General features: G+C 40.0%; 1 protein-coding gene and 2 gene segments (V, D, J or C); 2 read left to right on the forward strand and 1 right to left on the reverse strand.

Moving 5' to 3' along the window:
• The first annotated feature begins 420 nt into the window (after positions 1-420).
• On the forward strand, positions 421-1074 carry LOC128374382 (immunoglobulin kappa variable 2-28-like). The segment is given in 2 exon segments: positions 421-472; positions 689-1074. Coding segments are annotated over 2 exon segments (363 nt in total).
• Positions 1075-3719: 2645 nt separating this feature from the next.
• LOC128374562 (Ig kappa-b4 chain C region-like) lies at positions 3720-5285 on the reverse strand. The segment is given in 3 exon segments: positions 3720-4045; positions 4854-4905; positions 5229-5285. Coding segments are annotated over 3 exon segments (435 nt in total).
• Positions 5286-5750: 465 nt separating this feature from the next.
• Positions 5751-16270, forward strand: part of LOC128374361 (immunoglobulin lambda-1 light chain-like) — a 168882-nt gene continuing 158362 nt past the window's right edge. The window contains exons 1-2 of the mRNA XM_053334655.1: positions 5751-5857; positions 5965-6283. Of these exons, the coding sequence (XP_053190630.1) occupies positions 5767-5857; positions 5965-6283 (410 nt within the window). The 5' untranslated portion in view covers positions 5751-5766. The remainder of the gene's footprint in view (positions 5858-5964; positions 6284-16270) is intronic.

Consider the following 16270-nt stretch of genomic DNA (forward strand, 5'->3'; position numbering starts at 1 on the left):
CAGCACAAGGTGAGACAAAGGCCAGTTTGAATAAATGAGTCTTCAGCTGCTTTTTAAAGGCATCACCAGAGACCACAGATGGTTTGTCTATAGGAAGAGCATTTCACCACTTCAAAGACACCATCACCTTTGTTTTCAGTTGAGCGCCAGGGTCAACCAGTAAGCCCTGCTCAGAAGACCTAAGTGACCTACTGCTGATATAAGGATGGAGCAGCTCACAGATGTACACAGGTGTCTGACCATGCAGGGCTCTATATGTGAAAACAACAACCTTCAAATGAATCCTAAACTTGATGGGAAGCCAATGTAAAGATGATAAGATGGGTGTGATGTGAGTCGTAGAGAGGTACAACCAACAAATCCTGATCCTAACACCTCACTGTCCAGACCTTTCAGAGCCACTGACACGCCGCCAGCACAATGATGATGTCACTGACTCTACTGCTGGGCACCCTGGGGCTCCTTGTTCAGGGTGAGACTCTCTGCTGAAAACTTGGCTTCAGGATGCAACCAGGTTCACCACAATGACGTTCTGCTGTGATGGAGAAACACTGAAACAAGCAGCATTGACCTTCTTCCATCTATTCTCCATGTTAAAGAAATGATACTCTTCTGTTTTCATGTTGATCATCTTTCTCCAAGCTGGATTTGTCTCAATAAGCCTTCTCCTCTTTTTCATGTTTTCCAGGTTCATCAGGACAAAACATCCTGACTCAGTCTCCTGGATCTCAGTCTGTTGCTCCAGGAGAGACTGTCACCATCAGATGTAAAACCAGTTCAGGTACTAGCAACCTCCACTGGTACCTTCAGAAATCTGGAGAAGCTCCTAAACTCCTGATTTATTTGGCTACAAACCGTCAGTCTGGAGTTCCAGATCGTTTTAGTGGAAGTGTGATTACACGTTGGACTGACTTCACTCTGACCATCAGTGGAGTTCAGGCTGAAGATTCAGGAGTTTACTACTGTCAGCAGCGTTACAGCTTCCCGTTCACACAGTGATACAACGTCGTACAAAAACCTCCCTCAGCTGGAGAGGAACTGATCTGACTCAACAGCTGCACTCAGACCAAAACAACAGAGGTTTGACATAAAAGACATCACTTATTACAGCAATAACTCTATAATTATACTTTTAGTTATTTAAAGTAAGTATAATTTTAAATATTATTTTGTTAATTTCAAATTTTTATTAATGGATAACCATCATATCATACCATTATTATCCACAGTAACAGTAATAATAATGTACTATGAATAATAATAATAATAATAATAATAATAATAATAATAATGATCATCATTACACATACATTATGCATAAAAACATACAATAGCAATGTTAGTAATAGGGGTGAAGAGGACATTACCATGAAAAGCAATTGCATGATTTTTTTAGAAAATAAAATAGTGAATTCTTGAAAATGCAAAATGAGTTGATAATTCGTATATTGTTGGGTAAAATGTTCCAGTCCGATGGAGCTTTAAATTTAAAAGCCCTTCTACTGAGTTCTTTATTTGTTTTAGGAACAAAGAAAAATGGTTGCTGGGTGTGTCTGAGAGGATATGGGGATGTGAATGGGATTAAATATTGTTTTAAATAAGGGGGGCAGTTGAAATGAATACATTTAAAGATAAATTGATGCCAATGGTAATGTCTTCTTGAGTTGAGTGGAAACCAGTTCAAAGATTCATACATGGAGCAGTGATGTGTTCGATATGGGCACCTTAAGATAAATCTGCAGAGACTATGGGAGATAGAATTGAGGGGTTGAAGATGTGTTTCAAAAGTGTTCTGATCAACAATGTCAGCATAGTCCAGAATAGTTTAAAAGAAAGCAATGGGTCAATCCAGAGGCCAAGATATTTAAAGGAGGTAACTTGATCAAGTGGTGAGCCATCAATGAAAGAAATGATCAGATCTGAGACATCACTAAGCCCTGATCTGGTGCCAAACAACATGCTACATGATTTCGTTTTATTCAGGATTAGTTTATTTGATGAGAACCATTTCTGAACTGAGGCAAGCTGGTGTTGTAAAGTATTTTCTATAACAGATTTATTATCACTGGTTGTAAATATCATGGTGTCATCAGCATATAAATGTACTTGACAAACAGAGCTAATTTTTGGAAGGTCATTAATAAAAATGGAGAAGAGGAGTGGTCCTAAGGATGAGCCTTGAGGTACTCCCTTCGAGACAATTGAATAGTCAGAGTGATTTCCATTCAAATTTACACACTGTCGTCTGTTATGAAGGTATGAGTTGAACCAAAATAAACACCAATGGAATACAGTTTATCAAGAAGTAGATAATGGTCAACAATGTCAAAAGCCTTAGTTAAATCAAGAAATATTGCATCGGTAAGTTTGCTGTTTTCAGAGGCAGTAAATACATCACTGGTGAACTTTAACAGAGCTGTAGTTGTTGAGAAACTGGGTCTGAAACCAGATTGGCATGGAGATAAAATATTATGGTCTGTAATATAGTGTGATAATTGATTAAAGTTTAATTTCTCGAAAATGTTAGCTATAGAATTGATGATAGAAATTGGATGGTAGTTATTGACATCATGTGGGTCTTCTCCCTTATGGAGTGGAGTAACAGTGGCACATTTCCAGGCAGAAGGGAGGGCAGATCAGAGGGGGTTGAGGGCAGATCAGAGGGGGTTGAGGGCAGATCAGAGGGGGTTGAGGGCAGATCAGAGTGGGTTGAGGGCAGATCAGAGGGGGTACATAAGAATATTTGCTGCTAGCTTGATAAATTTAATCTCAATGCCTTCTGGTCCAGGTCCACAGTCAACCTTTAGTTCATTAATTACACGCTGAACTTCAACAGGTGATATTTCATGAAAGGAAAAAGAACTATTACTGGAAGAGTTACTAGAGGGAACACATGTAATAGATGGGTCAAACACATGGGAGCTACCTACAGTTGTAAAGTGCTGGTTAAAAATGTTTGAAATAACTAATGGGTCCTGAATAATGTTATTATTGAAACGAAGCTGGGTACTGGTGCTTTGGTTTCACTTGTTGAGGATATTATTCATATTTTTCCAGAACTGTTTTGGTTTATGTATATTTTCAGATAATTGATTTTTATAGAAGTCTGATTTGGCATTACGTGTTTTTGTCTTACATAAATTCCTTAGTCATCTATATTTTTCCCAGTCAGCAGCATCCTGAGCTTCTCTGTAGCTCCTCCAGGCTTTATCCCTTTGTTTAAAAACGTTAATCAGATCAGAACTGATCCAGGGTAAATGTTGACCTTTGACCTTAATTTCTCTCCATGGGGCATTTATTAAAAGTAATGCAAATGTGGACATCCAATGTTTTATTGATACTTATGCGTGTGTTGTGTACATAATAATTTTCAGCATACTGGTATATAGACAAACAGCAGACAGATGTGAAGGATACCATGTGTTACCCGACTGCCTGGTATGTCCATTTATATTGAGGAGAGATCAGTTTTTGTACATTTAATGGAAACACTGCTATCATTAAGAGAGATTAATATGATCATTATAATAATAATAAAGCTGCAAATATCATTGATTTGATGAACACATCTTTATTTTCATGAAACATTAAAATCAAAAAGCAAGAAACATCATTACTGCAACATTTAAAGAGACAGAGGGAGAAAAAAGCAGAGTAGCAGAGATCAGAGTGAGAGCAGTAGCAGAGTAAAACCAGTAGCAGAGTCCCAATGAGTCAGGTCAGGACTGGGAACACTGGTCTCTCCTCAGTGTCTCTGAGAGTGGAGTCTGGGAGCCCTGGGTGGCCTCACAGGTCACAGAGCCCACCTTCCCCCACTGGTCTGCAGTGAGCCTCAGGGTGCTGATCCAGCTGTAGTGGCCGTCTGCCTGCAGCACCCCGGGGCTCCTGCTCTGCTCCCAGCTGCTGCTGCTGCTGCCGTCCACCTTCCAGGCCAGACTCCAGTCTGAGGGGAAGCCCTTGTTGGCCAGACACGTGAGCGTGGCCTTCCCCTGCTGCAGCTCCTGGCTGGAGGGGGGCAGCACCGTCAGGGTGGGACGGACATCACCTAGGAGACACCAATCACATTAGAGGACAGGGACCACACTGCTGTCAAACACCAGACACTTGGACACCTTTACTGTGTGAGAGTGGATTTTCCCCTTTAAGGAGTTTGTGTCAGATGGTTTTTCTGCTCCACCAGTCACTCACTCACACATTGTTTCACTTCCCTTTAAGAAACCTCTCATGCAGATCAGCAGAGAAAGAATCATCGTACAGTTTGACCTGAAATATATCAAACTACACTGCAAATAAAACAACAAGATTTCATAACTTTCTCATCAAAATCATCACAAATGTTAACAAAGCATTACATTACAACACTCAGTGGAAACATAACCAAACACAGAAGATGAACTGACCACCAGCTGATTTCAAACATCACTTAGCAAACTGTTCAAATGACTTCAAACTACATTTGAAACAATACAGAGATCAGAAATTTGGCACATTTTCAAACACCCATTGTTATCATCACTCTGCTTCATTTCATTTCAACAAATTATATTCCAATCAATGCTAAAAAACTGAATCTTAAAATGTAAAATGATTGTTAGAAAATCACTTTAAAATGCATCTAAATCTTCATCTTTTCTACATGTCAAGTTATTAAATGTCAGTATGACAGGAATGTGTAAAGCAAAGTTTAGTGAAGCTGCTCTGAGTTATCCTCCATGGTAAAGAAGGAGAAATACAACATCAATACTAAAAGTGCTCTTAATAAAAATGATATTTTTATCTACAGTAAGCATTCAAAAGCTTCATTCAAAACACTATTTTACAATATTGTATTTATCATTTGAGCAGAAACTTACTTCCAACATCCAGTCTGGTTCCTCCACCGAACGTGTACCACAGTGATACAAACTCATTGAGCCGTCGTACAAAAACCTCTCACTGTAGAGAGACACGGCTCTCTGACTTTGAACACTGAACTAAAACTACAAGCTCTAAAAATGTAACTTTACTGTTAAAGTTTTTAAATTAATGATTTATCGTCTAAATTAATGTTTTATTGTCTTTACAGCAAGTTTCTGAGTTTTAAATGTAAAAGTGGTCTTTGTCTCTAAGTGCAAATTATGTATAAAAAACAGTTTGACATGAAAGTGGACGCAAACAAACTGTCTAATATAAAGGAAAAAAATAAAATAATCTGTTGAAATGATAAATATTTTAAATATTAGACTTACTTCCAACATCCAGTCTGGTTCCTCCACCGAACGTGTACCACAGTGATACAAACTCATTGAGCCGTCGTACAAAAACCTCTCGCTGTAGAGAGACACGGCTCTCTGACTTTGACACAAATAAACTCACTAAAATTAGACTCTTGTTTGGAACATTTTTAACGTCATTTGACAACTGACAACAACACAGTGATACACATTTCATATATATGTCATTTTATTTAAAATATGTTCATTTTTATTGAATTCATATCAAGTGTTTGTGGTAATACATTTAAATAGAACAAATTACATTCTGCTGTCGATACACATGAATCCCAAACCACCTTAAAATGATCAGTGACACATTATGAATCAATACTGTGATAAGTTGATTGATCCATTGATTAAACAGCATCATCAGAGTAATCCAAGTCCCTGTTGGAGTCAGTCAGAGCATTTCCATAGAGAGCCACTTTGCATCAGCAGCACCATGCTCCAGTGCTCTGGGAGAGTTTATAGTCCTGAGAGTTGAACACTGGATGACTGACAGCTGTCCTTCATGACAACAGAAGCCACAGAAATCCTCCTCATCAAAAACATGACTTTGATCTCCGTCCTCATCTGGACTCTCCTCTGCTGCTGCTTCACAGGTAAAGTCCAGAGAATCAAACTCCTCTCCTCTATGAACATCCGTCCCTCTGAAATGAAGCCCACAAAAGCATGATGCTGATTTATGTTTTTGTCTCTGTATCCTCAGAGTCCAGAGGCCAGATCACAGTGACTCAGCCTGCAGCAGTGAGATCTGATCTGAGAGGATCTGCAACCATCAGCTGTAGCACTAGTCAGGATGTTTATTATGATAGCGGTGGCCACTATTTAGCCTGGTACCAACAGAGAGCTGGAGAAGCTCCTAAACTTCTCATTTACACTGCTACCAGTCGAGCATCAGGGATTCCAGATCGTTTTTCAGGCAGTGGATCAAACTCTGACTTCACTCTGACCATCAGTGGAGTTCAGGCTGAAGATGCAGCAGTTTATTACTGTCAGAGTCTCCACTATCCCAACAGTCAGTGGGTGTTCACACAGTGAAAAAGCGTCGTACAAAAACCTCCCTCAGTCAGACTGCACAGAAACTGAACTGACTGCTGCAGCTGGAAGCTACTGCAGAGACTGATACAGTTCACTGAACACACACACACACACACACACACAGATGATAACATGATGAAATTATTCAGTTACACTGAATTAATCATAAAATCAGTGAAAACATTTATTTCATTAATCATATTTCAATCATATGAAATGTGATATGAAGTTTTACATTTTTAACATCAGGTTCTTTAAATCTTGAATGAAACTTGTGTATCAAAGCGTCTCCACAGCTCAGCAGGTGATTGACAGTTCTGTGTAGACTCTACCTGTTAGCTGTTCTAGCTGTGTTCACTTTCTCTCATATTCACTTTGTTATACAGAGCAGTAACAACGCTGCTGAAGACAAAGTTTGGACTGGCAGTAGTGGATCTGTTAGAGGAGGATAATATCATTGTTGCAGCATTAATGAAAAGAAAAAGATCCAGTGGAAGAGCAGATATTCAGTGAGACCACTGAACATGAGGAAGCAGCTGCACACTGATCAAAGCTCTTGTGGCGTTTCCAGTTTGTGAATCGCAGCTACATGAAGATTATTGTTTGAAAGAATTGCACATTAGTGACTTTATGATCCTCTGAGCTCCAACAGATGTAAATACAGACTCTCAGACACAGAGGTATAAATCAACCTTTTATTATTCATCAACACATCAATACAGCATTACACCAGTCAATCCCACAATCTGTCTACTAGCTTCCTGTCTCTGCTCCTCCATCCACGTGCTGTAATACAGGACAATACAGTACAGAGCAGGACAGAGAGGACACATGTGAAGAGCACACACTCACTGCTTCTGTTCAAATGTTCTCACTTCATCTTTCACTTTAACTTTTCCATCTTTAAACATCATGAAAAAGTCCAGAGAGCCAAACATTTAACACATTTATTAACAAAATAACCAACAACTTCTAACAAAAACTGGACAAAAAGAAGGGAAGACACCCCAGACCAGTCCACAAAGGGATGAAGGATCTGAGCTGTCCTCTAATCTACTCATAGAAACTAAATGGACTACCAGACCCACCAAACACACAGAAAACTAACAAAGATAAGTAGAAGAGAGTGTGAGCCAAATGTCTCTCCCTCTATATCGGTCCTCCCTCAATCAGACTGGATCAGGACCTGGGAGAAAACACACAACATTATAAATGGAAATTCATGCTATACAAATCCCATCCAGCAGGGGGCAGTATGTAATAGTGATATGAAATGATAAAATTCATCTGAACTTCTCTACAGATAAATTCAGTGTGTGAAGACTCATTTAACACAGTAACATGTGACAGCAGATATTAGTAAAACAATATGTTTGGACACATTATTTGATGAATAGATCTTTATCGTTTACAGCAAGCAACAAAAAATAACACTTGAAAATGTGATGATTCTGTTAATCAGTCAGAGCATTTCCATAGAGAGCCACTTTGCATCAGCAGCACCATGCTCCAGTGATCTGGGAGAGTTTATAGTCCTGAGAGTTGAACACTGGATGACTGACAGCTGTCCTTCATGACAACAGAAGCCACAGAAATCCTCCTCATCAAAAACATGACTTTGATCTCCGTCCTCATCTGGACTCTCCTCTGCTGCTGCTTCACAGGTAAAGTCCAGAGAATCAAACTCCTCTCCTCTATGAACATCCGTCCCTCTGAAATGAAGCCCACAAAACCATGATGCTGCTTTATGTTTTTGTCTCTGTATCCTCAGAGTCCAGAGGCCAGTACACAGTGACTCAGCCTGCAGTAGTGAGATCTGATCTGAGAGGATCTGCAACCATCAGCTGTAAGACCAGTCAGGATGGAATTGATGATGGTTGTGGTTCCCCGAGTTACCCCTGTCTATTCTGGTACCAAAAAAGAAACAGCGAAGCTCCTAAACTACTCATTTATGGAATTAATCGTCGAGCATCAGGGATTCCAGGTCGTTTTTCAGGCAGTGGATCAAACTCTGACTTCACTCTGACCATCAGTGGAGTTCAGGCTGAAGATGCAGCAGTTTATTACTGTCAGAGTATCAAAACTCTTCAAAGTCAAATGTTCACACAGTGAAAAAGCGTCGTACAAAAACCTCCCTCAGTCAGACCGAACAGAAACTGAACTGACTGCTGCAGCTGGAAGCTACTGCAGAGACTGATACAGTTCACTGAACACACACACACACACACACACACACACACACACACACACACACACACACACACACACATATATCAGAATCAGCTCCACTGATGTCCACACATACACCTAACTCACTATATATGAAACATGAATGTCAGCATATGAACAGTATGTGAGGGTTAAATAACAGAGTAATGAGAGTCTACATACAGTTAGGTGTGAGTGCACATATTCCATGTGATATACTGGCAGATATTGTCAACCTTTCTTTTCATGGATTGAAACCTGAAGTCCTAATTCTATTCTTTTGACATTCCATAAAGTTGTGTTTCTACTGTATGTTTAAATATTACATCAGGTGCTCTAACATCAACGCTCTACGTCAGCTCACATTAACCCACAGATTTCCCTTCCTGTATGCTAACTGACCGTCTATCTGATTTAAAACGCTGGACGCACGAAAACTTCCTCAAACTAAACTATGACAAAACAGAAGTACTTCTCATTGGCTGCAATTCCTCACTTCCCAAACTCTCCACTCTAACCACTGACAGTGTATCACTCAGCCCTGCACCAGTAGTTAGGAATCTTGGCCTACCCTTTGACCCAGGTCTCACCTTTGATGCACATATTAAATCCCTCACCAAGACATCTTTCTTTCACCTCTGTAACATTGCACTCCTCCGCCAATTCCTATCCAACTCTGATGCTCAAACTCTGGTTCACACCTTCATCATGTCCCGTATTGATTATTGTAACTCCCTCTTCATTGTTCATCTTTAGCACTAACACTCCCGTCCTTTGATGCTTCTCTTTGGGCATTAGCGAGCAACAATCCCATCTCCCTTTCTGCCTTCGACATGTAAGAAATTATATAAACGATGCATGCATAAGCGCCAATAATGAACTGGATGTCCAAATTTGCATTCCATTATTTTTAATAGTGGCTTGACTGATTTAACCAAACTTGATTAACCTGCCTTTATAACACTATGGGCCTGATTCACTAAGATTCCAAATAAAGAGTATTAAATTGTGTTTGTAGTGTAACTGATTGCACATTTGGTTAGTGTGCATTTTGTAGGTGATCTACTAAGAATAAACGCACAAATGACAACAGGTGCAGACAGCAGTATTTAAATGAGGGTTTTGTGTCTTAATGGAGAGTTTGGATCAAAATGAAATTTGATTCCATGGAATTAGAGGTTCTAGTGGAGGTTAGCAGACATATTGAGTTACAGCAAAGAAACATTACCATAAAAATAAAAATGCTGTATGGAAGAATATTTGTGAAGTAAATGCTGTTAGCACAACCAAAAATATTAACATGGGTGGAAACATCTGTTCTCTATGTAGTCTGTCATTGTGCAACACCACTCATCTGTACGCAGCATGCAACCGGTTAATGCCTGTCCTTCAAACATATTATTTACTGACACAGTTACCATCACCAAAATGACCCTCGGGTGTGGTAAATCACAATGTGTGTTAAATTAACATATTTGCATTTTCTTCTCCATGTATTTTGCAGACGAGGGTAAAACACCCAAATTGCATATTCATTATGGCAAACTACTAAATGGACAGCATGTATTATCTTACTAATTTATCTTACTAATTATCTAGATAAGTCTAGTGACCCATCAGGTAAATATAATGATAATGAATGGACAGAATATCTCATCCCACTAGACAATTTTAAACTTTAAACCTCTAGTGTTGTTCCACAGAGGTGCTAGCACTGCTGCAGACTTAGTTTTGTTAATCGTTTATTGGATGATTAATTTCTTTATGAATTTTGGCTGCAATTATTGAGACAGAAGTTCAGATAAACAAGGAGAATATGTCACACTTGTCTCATGAAAGGTGATGTAAACCACTGAGCCATGTAACATATATTCACATCACTTCTCTTATCAACATAAAGTATGAAGTCTTCATCAGTAAGATCTGATAATTTAATATAATAACAACTGATTCTTTTAATAATATGCACAGAAACAACTGATTGGATGAAAAAACCTTTATTGTTTCAATAAACCGTGAATTTCAGCGTTTCACTGTAAGCAATAAGAATAAATGTATTCTTGAAACATTAAAATCAACAAGCAAGAAACATCATTACTGCAACATTTAAAGAGACAGAGGGAGAAAAAAGCAGAGTAGCAGAGATCAGAGTGAGAGCAGTAGCAGAGTAAAACCAGTAGCAGAGTCCCAGTGAGTCAGGTCAGGACTGGGAACACTGGTCTCTCCTCAGTGTCTCTGAGAGTGGAGTCTGGGAGCCCTGGGTGGCCTCACAGGTCACAGAGCCCACCTTCCCCCACTGGTCTGCAGTGAGCCTCAGGGTGCTGCTCCAGCTGTAGCGGCCATCCTCCTGCAGCACCCCGGGGCTCCTGCTCTGCTCCCAGCTGCTGCTGCTGCTGCTGCTGCTGCTGTCCACCTTCCAGGCCAGACTCCAGTCTGAGGGGAAGCCCTTGTTGGCCAGACACGTGAGCGTGGCCTTACCCTGCTGCAGCTCCTGGCTGGAGGGGGGCAGCACCGTCAGGGTGGGACGGACATCACCTAGGAGACACCAATCACATTAGAGGACAGGGACCACACAACTGTCAAACACCAGACACTTGGACACCTTTACTGTGTGAGAGAGGATTTTCCCCTTTAAGGAGTTTGTGTCAGATGGTTTTTCTGCTCCACCAGTCACTCACTCACACATTGTTTCACTTCCCTTTAAGAAACCTCTCATGCAGATCAGCACAGAAAGAATCATCGTACAGTTTGACCTGAAATATATCAAACTACACTGCAAATAAAACTACAAGATTTCATAACTTTCTCATTAAAATCATCACAAATGTTAACAAAGCATTACATTACAACACTCACTGGAAACATAACCAAACACAGAAGATGAACTGACCACCAGCTGATTTCAAACATCACTTAGCAAACTGTTCAAATGACTTCAAACTACATTTGAAACAATACAGAGATCAGAAATTTGGCACATTTTCAAACACCCATTGTTATCATCACTCTGCTTCATTTCATTTCAACAAATTATATTCCAATCAATGGTAAAAAACTGAATGTTAAAATGTAAAATGATTGTTAGAAAATTACTTTAAAATGCATCTAAATCTTCATCTTTTCTACATGTCAAGTTATTAAATGTCAGTATGACAGGAATGTGTAAAGAAAAGTTTAGTGAAGCTGCTCTGAGTTATCCTCCATGGTAAAGAAGGAGAAATACAACATCAATACTAAAAGTGCTCTTAATAAAAATGATATTTTTATCTACAGTAAGCATTCAAAAGCTTCATTCAAAACACTATTTTACAATATTGTATTTATCATTTGAGCAGAAACTTACTTCCAACATCCAGTCTGGTTCCTCCACCGAACGTGTACCACAGTGATACAAACTCATTGAGCCGTCGTACAAAAACCTCTCACTGTAGAGAGACACGGCTCTCTGACTTTGAACACTGAACTAAAACTACAAGCTCTAAAAATGTAACTTTACTGATAAAGTTGTTAAATTAATGATTTATCATCTAAATTAATGTTTTATTGTCTTTACAGCAAGTTTCTGAGTTTTAAATGTAAAAGTGGTCTTTGTCTCTACGTGCAAATTATGTATAAAAAACAGTTTGACATGAAAGTGGACGCAAACAAACTGTCTAATATAAAGAAAAATATAAAATAATCTGTTGAAATGATAAATATTATAAATATTAGACTTACTTCCAACATCCAGTCTGGTTCCTCCACCGAACGTGTACCACAGTGATACAAACTCATTGAGCCGTCGTACAAAAACCTCTCACTGTAGAGAGACACGGCTCTCTGACTTTGACACAAACAAACTCACTAAAATTAGACTCTTGTTTGGAACATTTTTAACGTCATTTCACAACTGACAACAACACAGTGATACGCATTTCATATATATGTCATTTTATTTAAAATATGTTCATTTATATTGAATTCATATCAAGTGTTGTGGTAATACATTTAAATAGAACAAATTACATTCTGCTGTCAATACACATGAATCCCAAACCACCTTAAAATGATCAGTGACACATTATGAATCAATACTGTGATAAGTTGATTGATCCATTGATTAAACAGCATCATCAGAGTAATCCAAGTCCCTGTTGGAGTCAGTCAGAGCATTTCCATAGAGAGCCACTTTGCATCAGCAGCACCATGCTCCAGTGCTCTGGGAGAGTTTATAGTCCTGAGAGTTGAACACTGGATGACTGACGGCTGTCCTTCATGACAACAGAAGCCACAGAAATCCTCCTCATCAAAAACATGACTTTGATCTCCGTCCTCATCTGGACTCTCCTCTGCTGCTGCTTCACAGGTAAAGTCCAGAGAATCAAACTCCTCTCCTCTATGAACATCCGTCCCTCTGAAATGAAGCCCACAAAACCATGATGCTGCTTTATGTTTTTGTCTCTGTATCCTCAGAGTCCAGAGGCCAGATCACAGTGACTCAGCCTGCAACAGTGAGATCTGAACTGAGAGGATCTGCAACCATCAGCTGTAAGACCAGTCAGAGAGTTTCTGCTGGGGTCGCCTTAGCTTGGTACCAACAGAAAACTGGAGAAGCTCCTAAACTTCTCATTAAGCTTGCTACCAATCGAGCATCAGGGATTCCAGACCGTTTTTCAGGCAGTGGAAGAACCTCTGACTTCACTCTGACCATCAGTGGAGTTCAGGCTGAAGATGCAGCAGTTTATTCCTGTCAGAGTTATCATAGTATTAACAGTCAGCATGTGTTCACACAGTGAAAAAGCGTCATACAAAAACCTCCCTCAGTCAGACTGAACAGAAACTGAACTGACTGCTGCAGCTAAAAGCTACTGCAGAGACTGATACAGTTCACTGAACACACACACACACACACATGGACATTAAATGTCTCAACCATAAAGGAACTGTTAAAGAAATCAGACGATGAAAATAGTAGAATATCAGATATAATGAAATAAACAACAATAAAACATAAGCAACAACATTCCTTAAAAACACACAAAATACAAACAGTAGACAGCACAAGGTGAGACAAAGGCCAGTTTGAATAAATGAGTCTTCAGCTGCTTTTTAAAGGCATCAACAGAGACCACAGATGGTTTGTCTATAGGAAGAGCATTTCACCACTTCAAAGACACCATCACCTTTGTTTTCAGTTGAGCGCCAGGGTCAACCAGTAAGCCCTGCTCAGAAGACCTCAGTGACCTACTGCTGATATAAGGATGGAGCAGCTCACAGATGTACACAGGTGTCTGACCATGCAGGGCTCTATATGTGAAAACAACAACCTTCAAATGAATCCTAAATTTGATGGGAAGCCAATGTAAAGATGATAAGATGGGTGTGATGTGAGTCGTAGAGAGGTACAACCAACAAATCCTGATCCTAACACCTCACTGCCCCCCCCCCAGTGATAAAGGTGTGTATAAGCTCAGTGATAAAGGAGGGTGTCTGACCACGTAGAGCTCTAAAAGTCATCACATGTGTGTTTAACTGATTATCACCTTAATTGAGGGTCTGTTAAAGAAACCAAGGCAGGTGGGACATGAGAACTTTTGAAGGATCTGCTCAAAGGCCAGACAATGACACTGTGGACCACTTGTTAGTGATCCAGGGATGTGAAACACTAATGAAAATGAAGTTATAACAGTTTACATGGAAGAAATAAATGTGTGAATGATCATCTTCATCTTAGCTTGAGGAACATGGGTCTAAGTTTAATAAGAAGTCTCAAATGGAAAGAAACAGAAGTGAATCAAACACTTCACATGTTGGTAAAGAGTAATGCCTGTTCAGAAGGGACACCTACATTTCTGATGGTAGATTTAAGAGATGATTCAATAGAAACATCTGAAAACTTTAATAAGAAGGAAGAAAATGCATCAGTACCTCAGACATCTGCTCAGACTGACACCTCCATAAAATTAGCTCCATGATATCTGATTATACATCAATCAATCAATCAATCAATCAATCAATCAATCAATCTTTTTTTTGTATAGCGCCAAATCACAACAAAGTCATCTCAAGGCTCTTTTCACATAGAGCAGGTCTAAACCGAACTCTTCAGGTTTAATTTAAAGAGACCCAACATTCCCACATGAGCAACAGTTGGTGACAGTGGAGAGAAAAAACTCCCTTTAACAGGAAGAACCCTTAGAACCAGACTCAGAGTGGGAGAACATCTGCATGGACCGGTCGGAGTAGAGAGGAGAGAGAGGAAGGAGAGGAGAGAGAGAGGCGAGAGGAAGGAGAGGAGAGAGAGAGAAAGGAGAGGAGAGAGGAGCTCAGTACATCATGGGAGTCCCCCGGCAATCTAAGCCTATGGCAGCATAACCCAACATCCATTTGCCTACAAAGCCAACAGATCCACAGACAATGCCATTGCACTAACACACCTGGAAAATCCTAATACCTATGTGAGGATGCTGTTCATTGACTTTAGCTCAGCCTTTAATTGCATCAGCCGTCACAAACTGCTTAACAAACTGCAAACGCTTGGCAAACGACCCTCTCTTTGTATGTGGATCCTGGACTTTTTGACCAACAGGCTCCAGCATGTCAGACTGGGCCATCACATCTCCTCCACTGTCACCCTCAGCACCGATGTCCCCCAGGGCTGCGTTCTCAGTCCAGTTCTTTACTCCCTCTTCAGTAGTGACTGCTCCTCCACCCACAACTCCAACCTAATGGTCAAGTTGGCAGACAACACAACCATTGTGGGTCTTATTAGCGACAACAACGAGGCAGCGTACAGGGAGGAGGTCCGGACATTGTCTGTCTGGTGTAAGGAAAATGACTTTAACCTCAATACAAAGTAAACCAAAGAAATAATCATAGACTTTAGGAAAAACAAGAACACACTTCATACTGAGCTGTGCATTGACGGGGAGAAAGTTGACAGGGTCTCCAGCTTCTCACTTGGAGCCTTAACACCTCACACCTGATCAAGAAGGCCCAGAAGCGTCTCTTCCACCTGAGGACGCTGAAGCGCAACAAACTTCCACAGAAGCTGCTCATTAACTTTTACAACTGTACCACTGAAAGTGTACTAACTTATGGGTGCACAGTCTGGTACTCCAGCTGTACCATCTTCAGCTAGTGGTTAAAACAGCTCAGTGGATTGTCGGCTCTCCACTCCCACAACTGAGCCACATCTACTCAAGCCACCTCCACAAGCGGGCCTCAAACATCCTTAAGGACCACTCACACCCGGGACACTTCCTGTTCAGCACCTTTCCATCAGGCAGGCTGAGAACCATCCGAGCCAGAACCAACAGACTCAAAAACATTTTCTTTCCAAGAGCTGTGGATTCTCTCCTCAAACATAAACACACACACACTACTCTCATAAACACACACATACACTCACCTGATGAACAGTACAAGTGCCAGAGTTACATAGACAAATGCAAATTACCTGAACATTATTATTATCCTTATTAGTTTTATTTTTATTATTTATTTATTATTGTGTTACTTATTTGTGCCTTATCTATTACCTTAACCTTTATTTATGCCCCCCTTTTATGCTGATTTTTTGGTGCTACAAATGAAATTTCATTGTGTTTTATATGCAATGACAATGAATAAATATTTAAATATCTAAATTCTACTTTTAGAGATACCAGGAACCACAAGTAGGCCTGCATACTGGGAGCGTAGTGTTCTAATAGGTTCATGAGGTTCTTTAAGCTCTTTAAGATATGATGGAGCCTGATCATTGAGAGATTTGAAAGTGAGGACAA

The sequence above is a fragment of the Scomber japonicus genome, chromosome 15 (assembly GCF_027409825.1).
Source record: "Scomber japonicus isolate fScoJap1 chromosome 15, fScoJap1.pri, whole genome shotgun sequence".
NCBI classification, from domain to species: domain Eukaryota; kingdom Metazoa; phylum Chordata; class Actinopteri; order Scombriformes; family Scombridae; genus Scomber; species Scomber japonicus.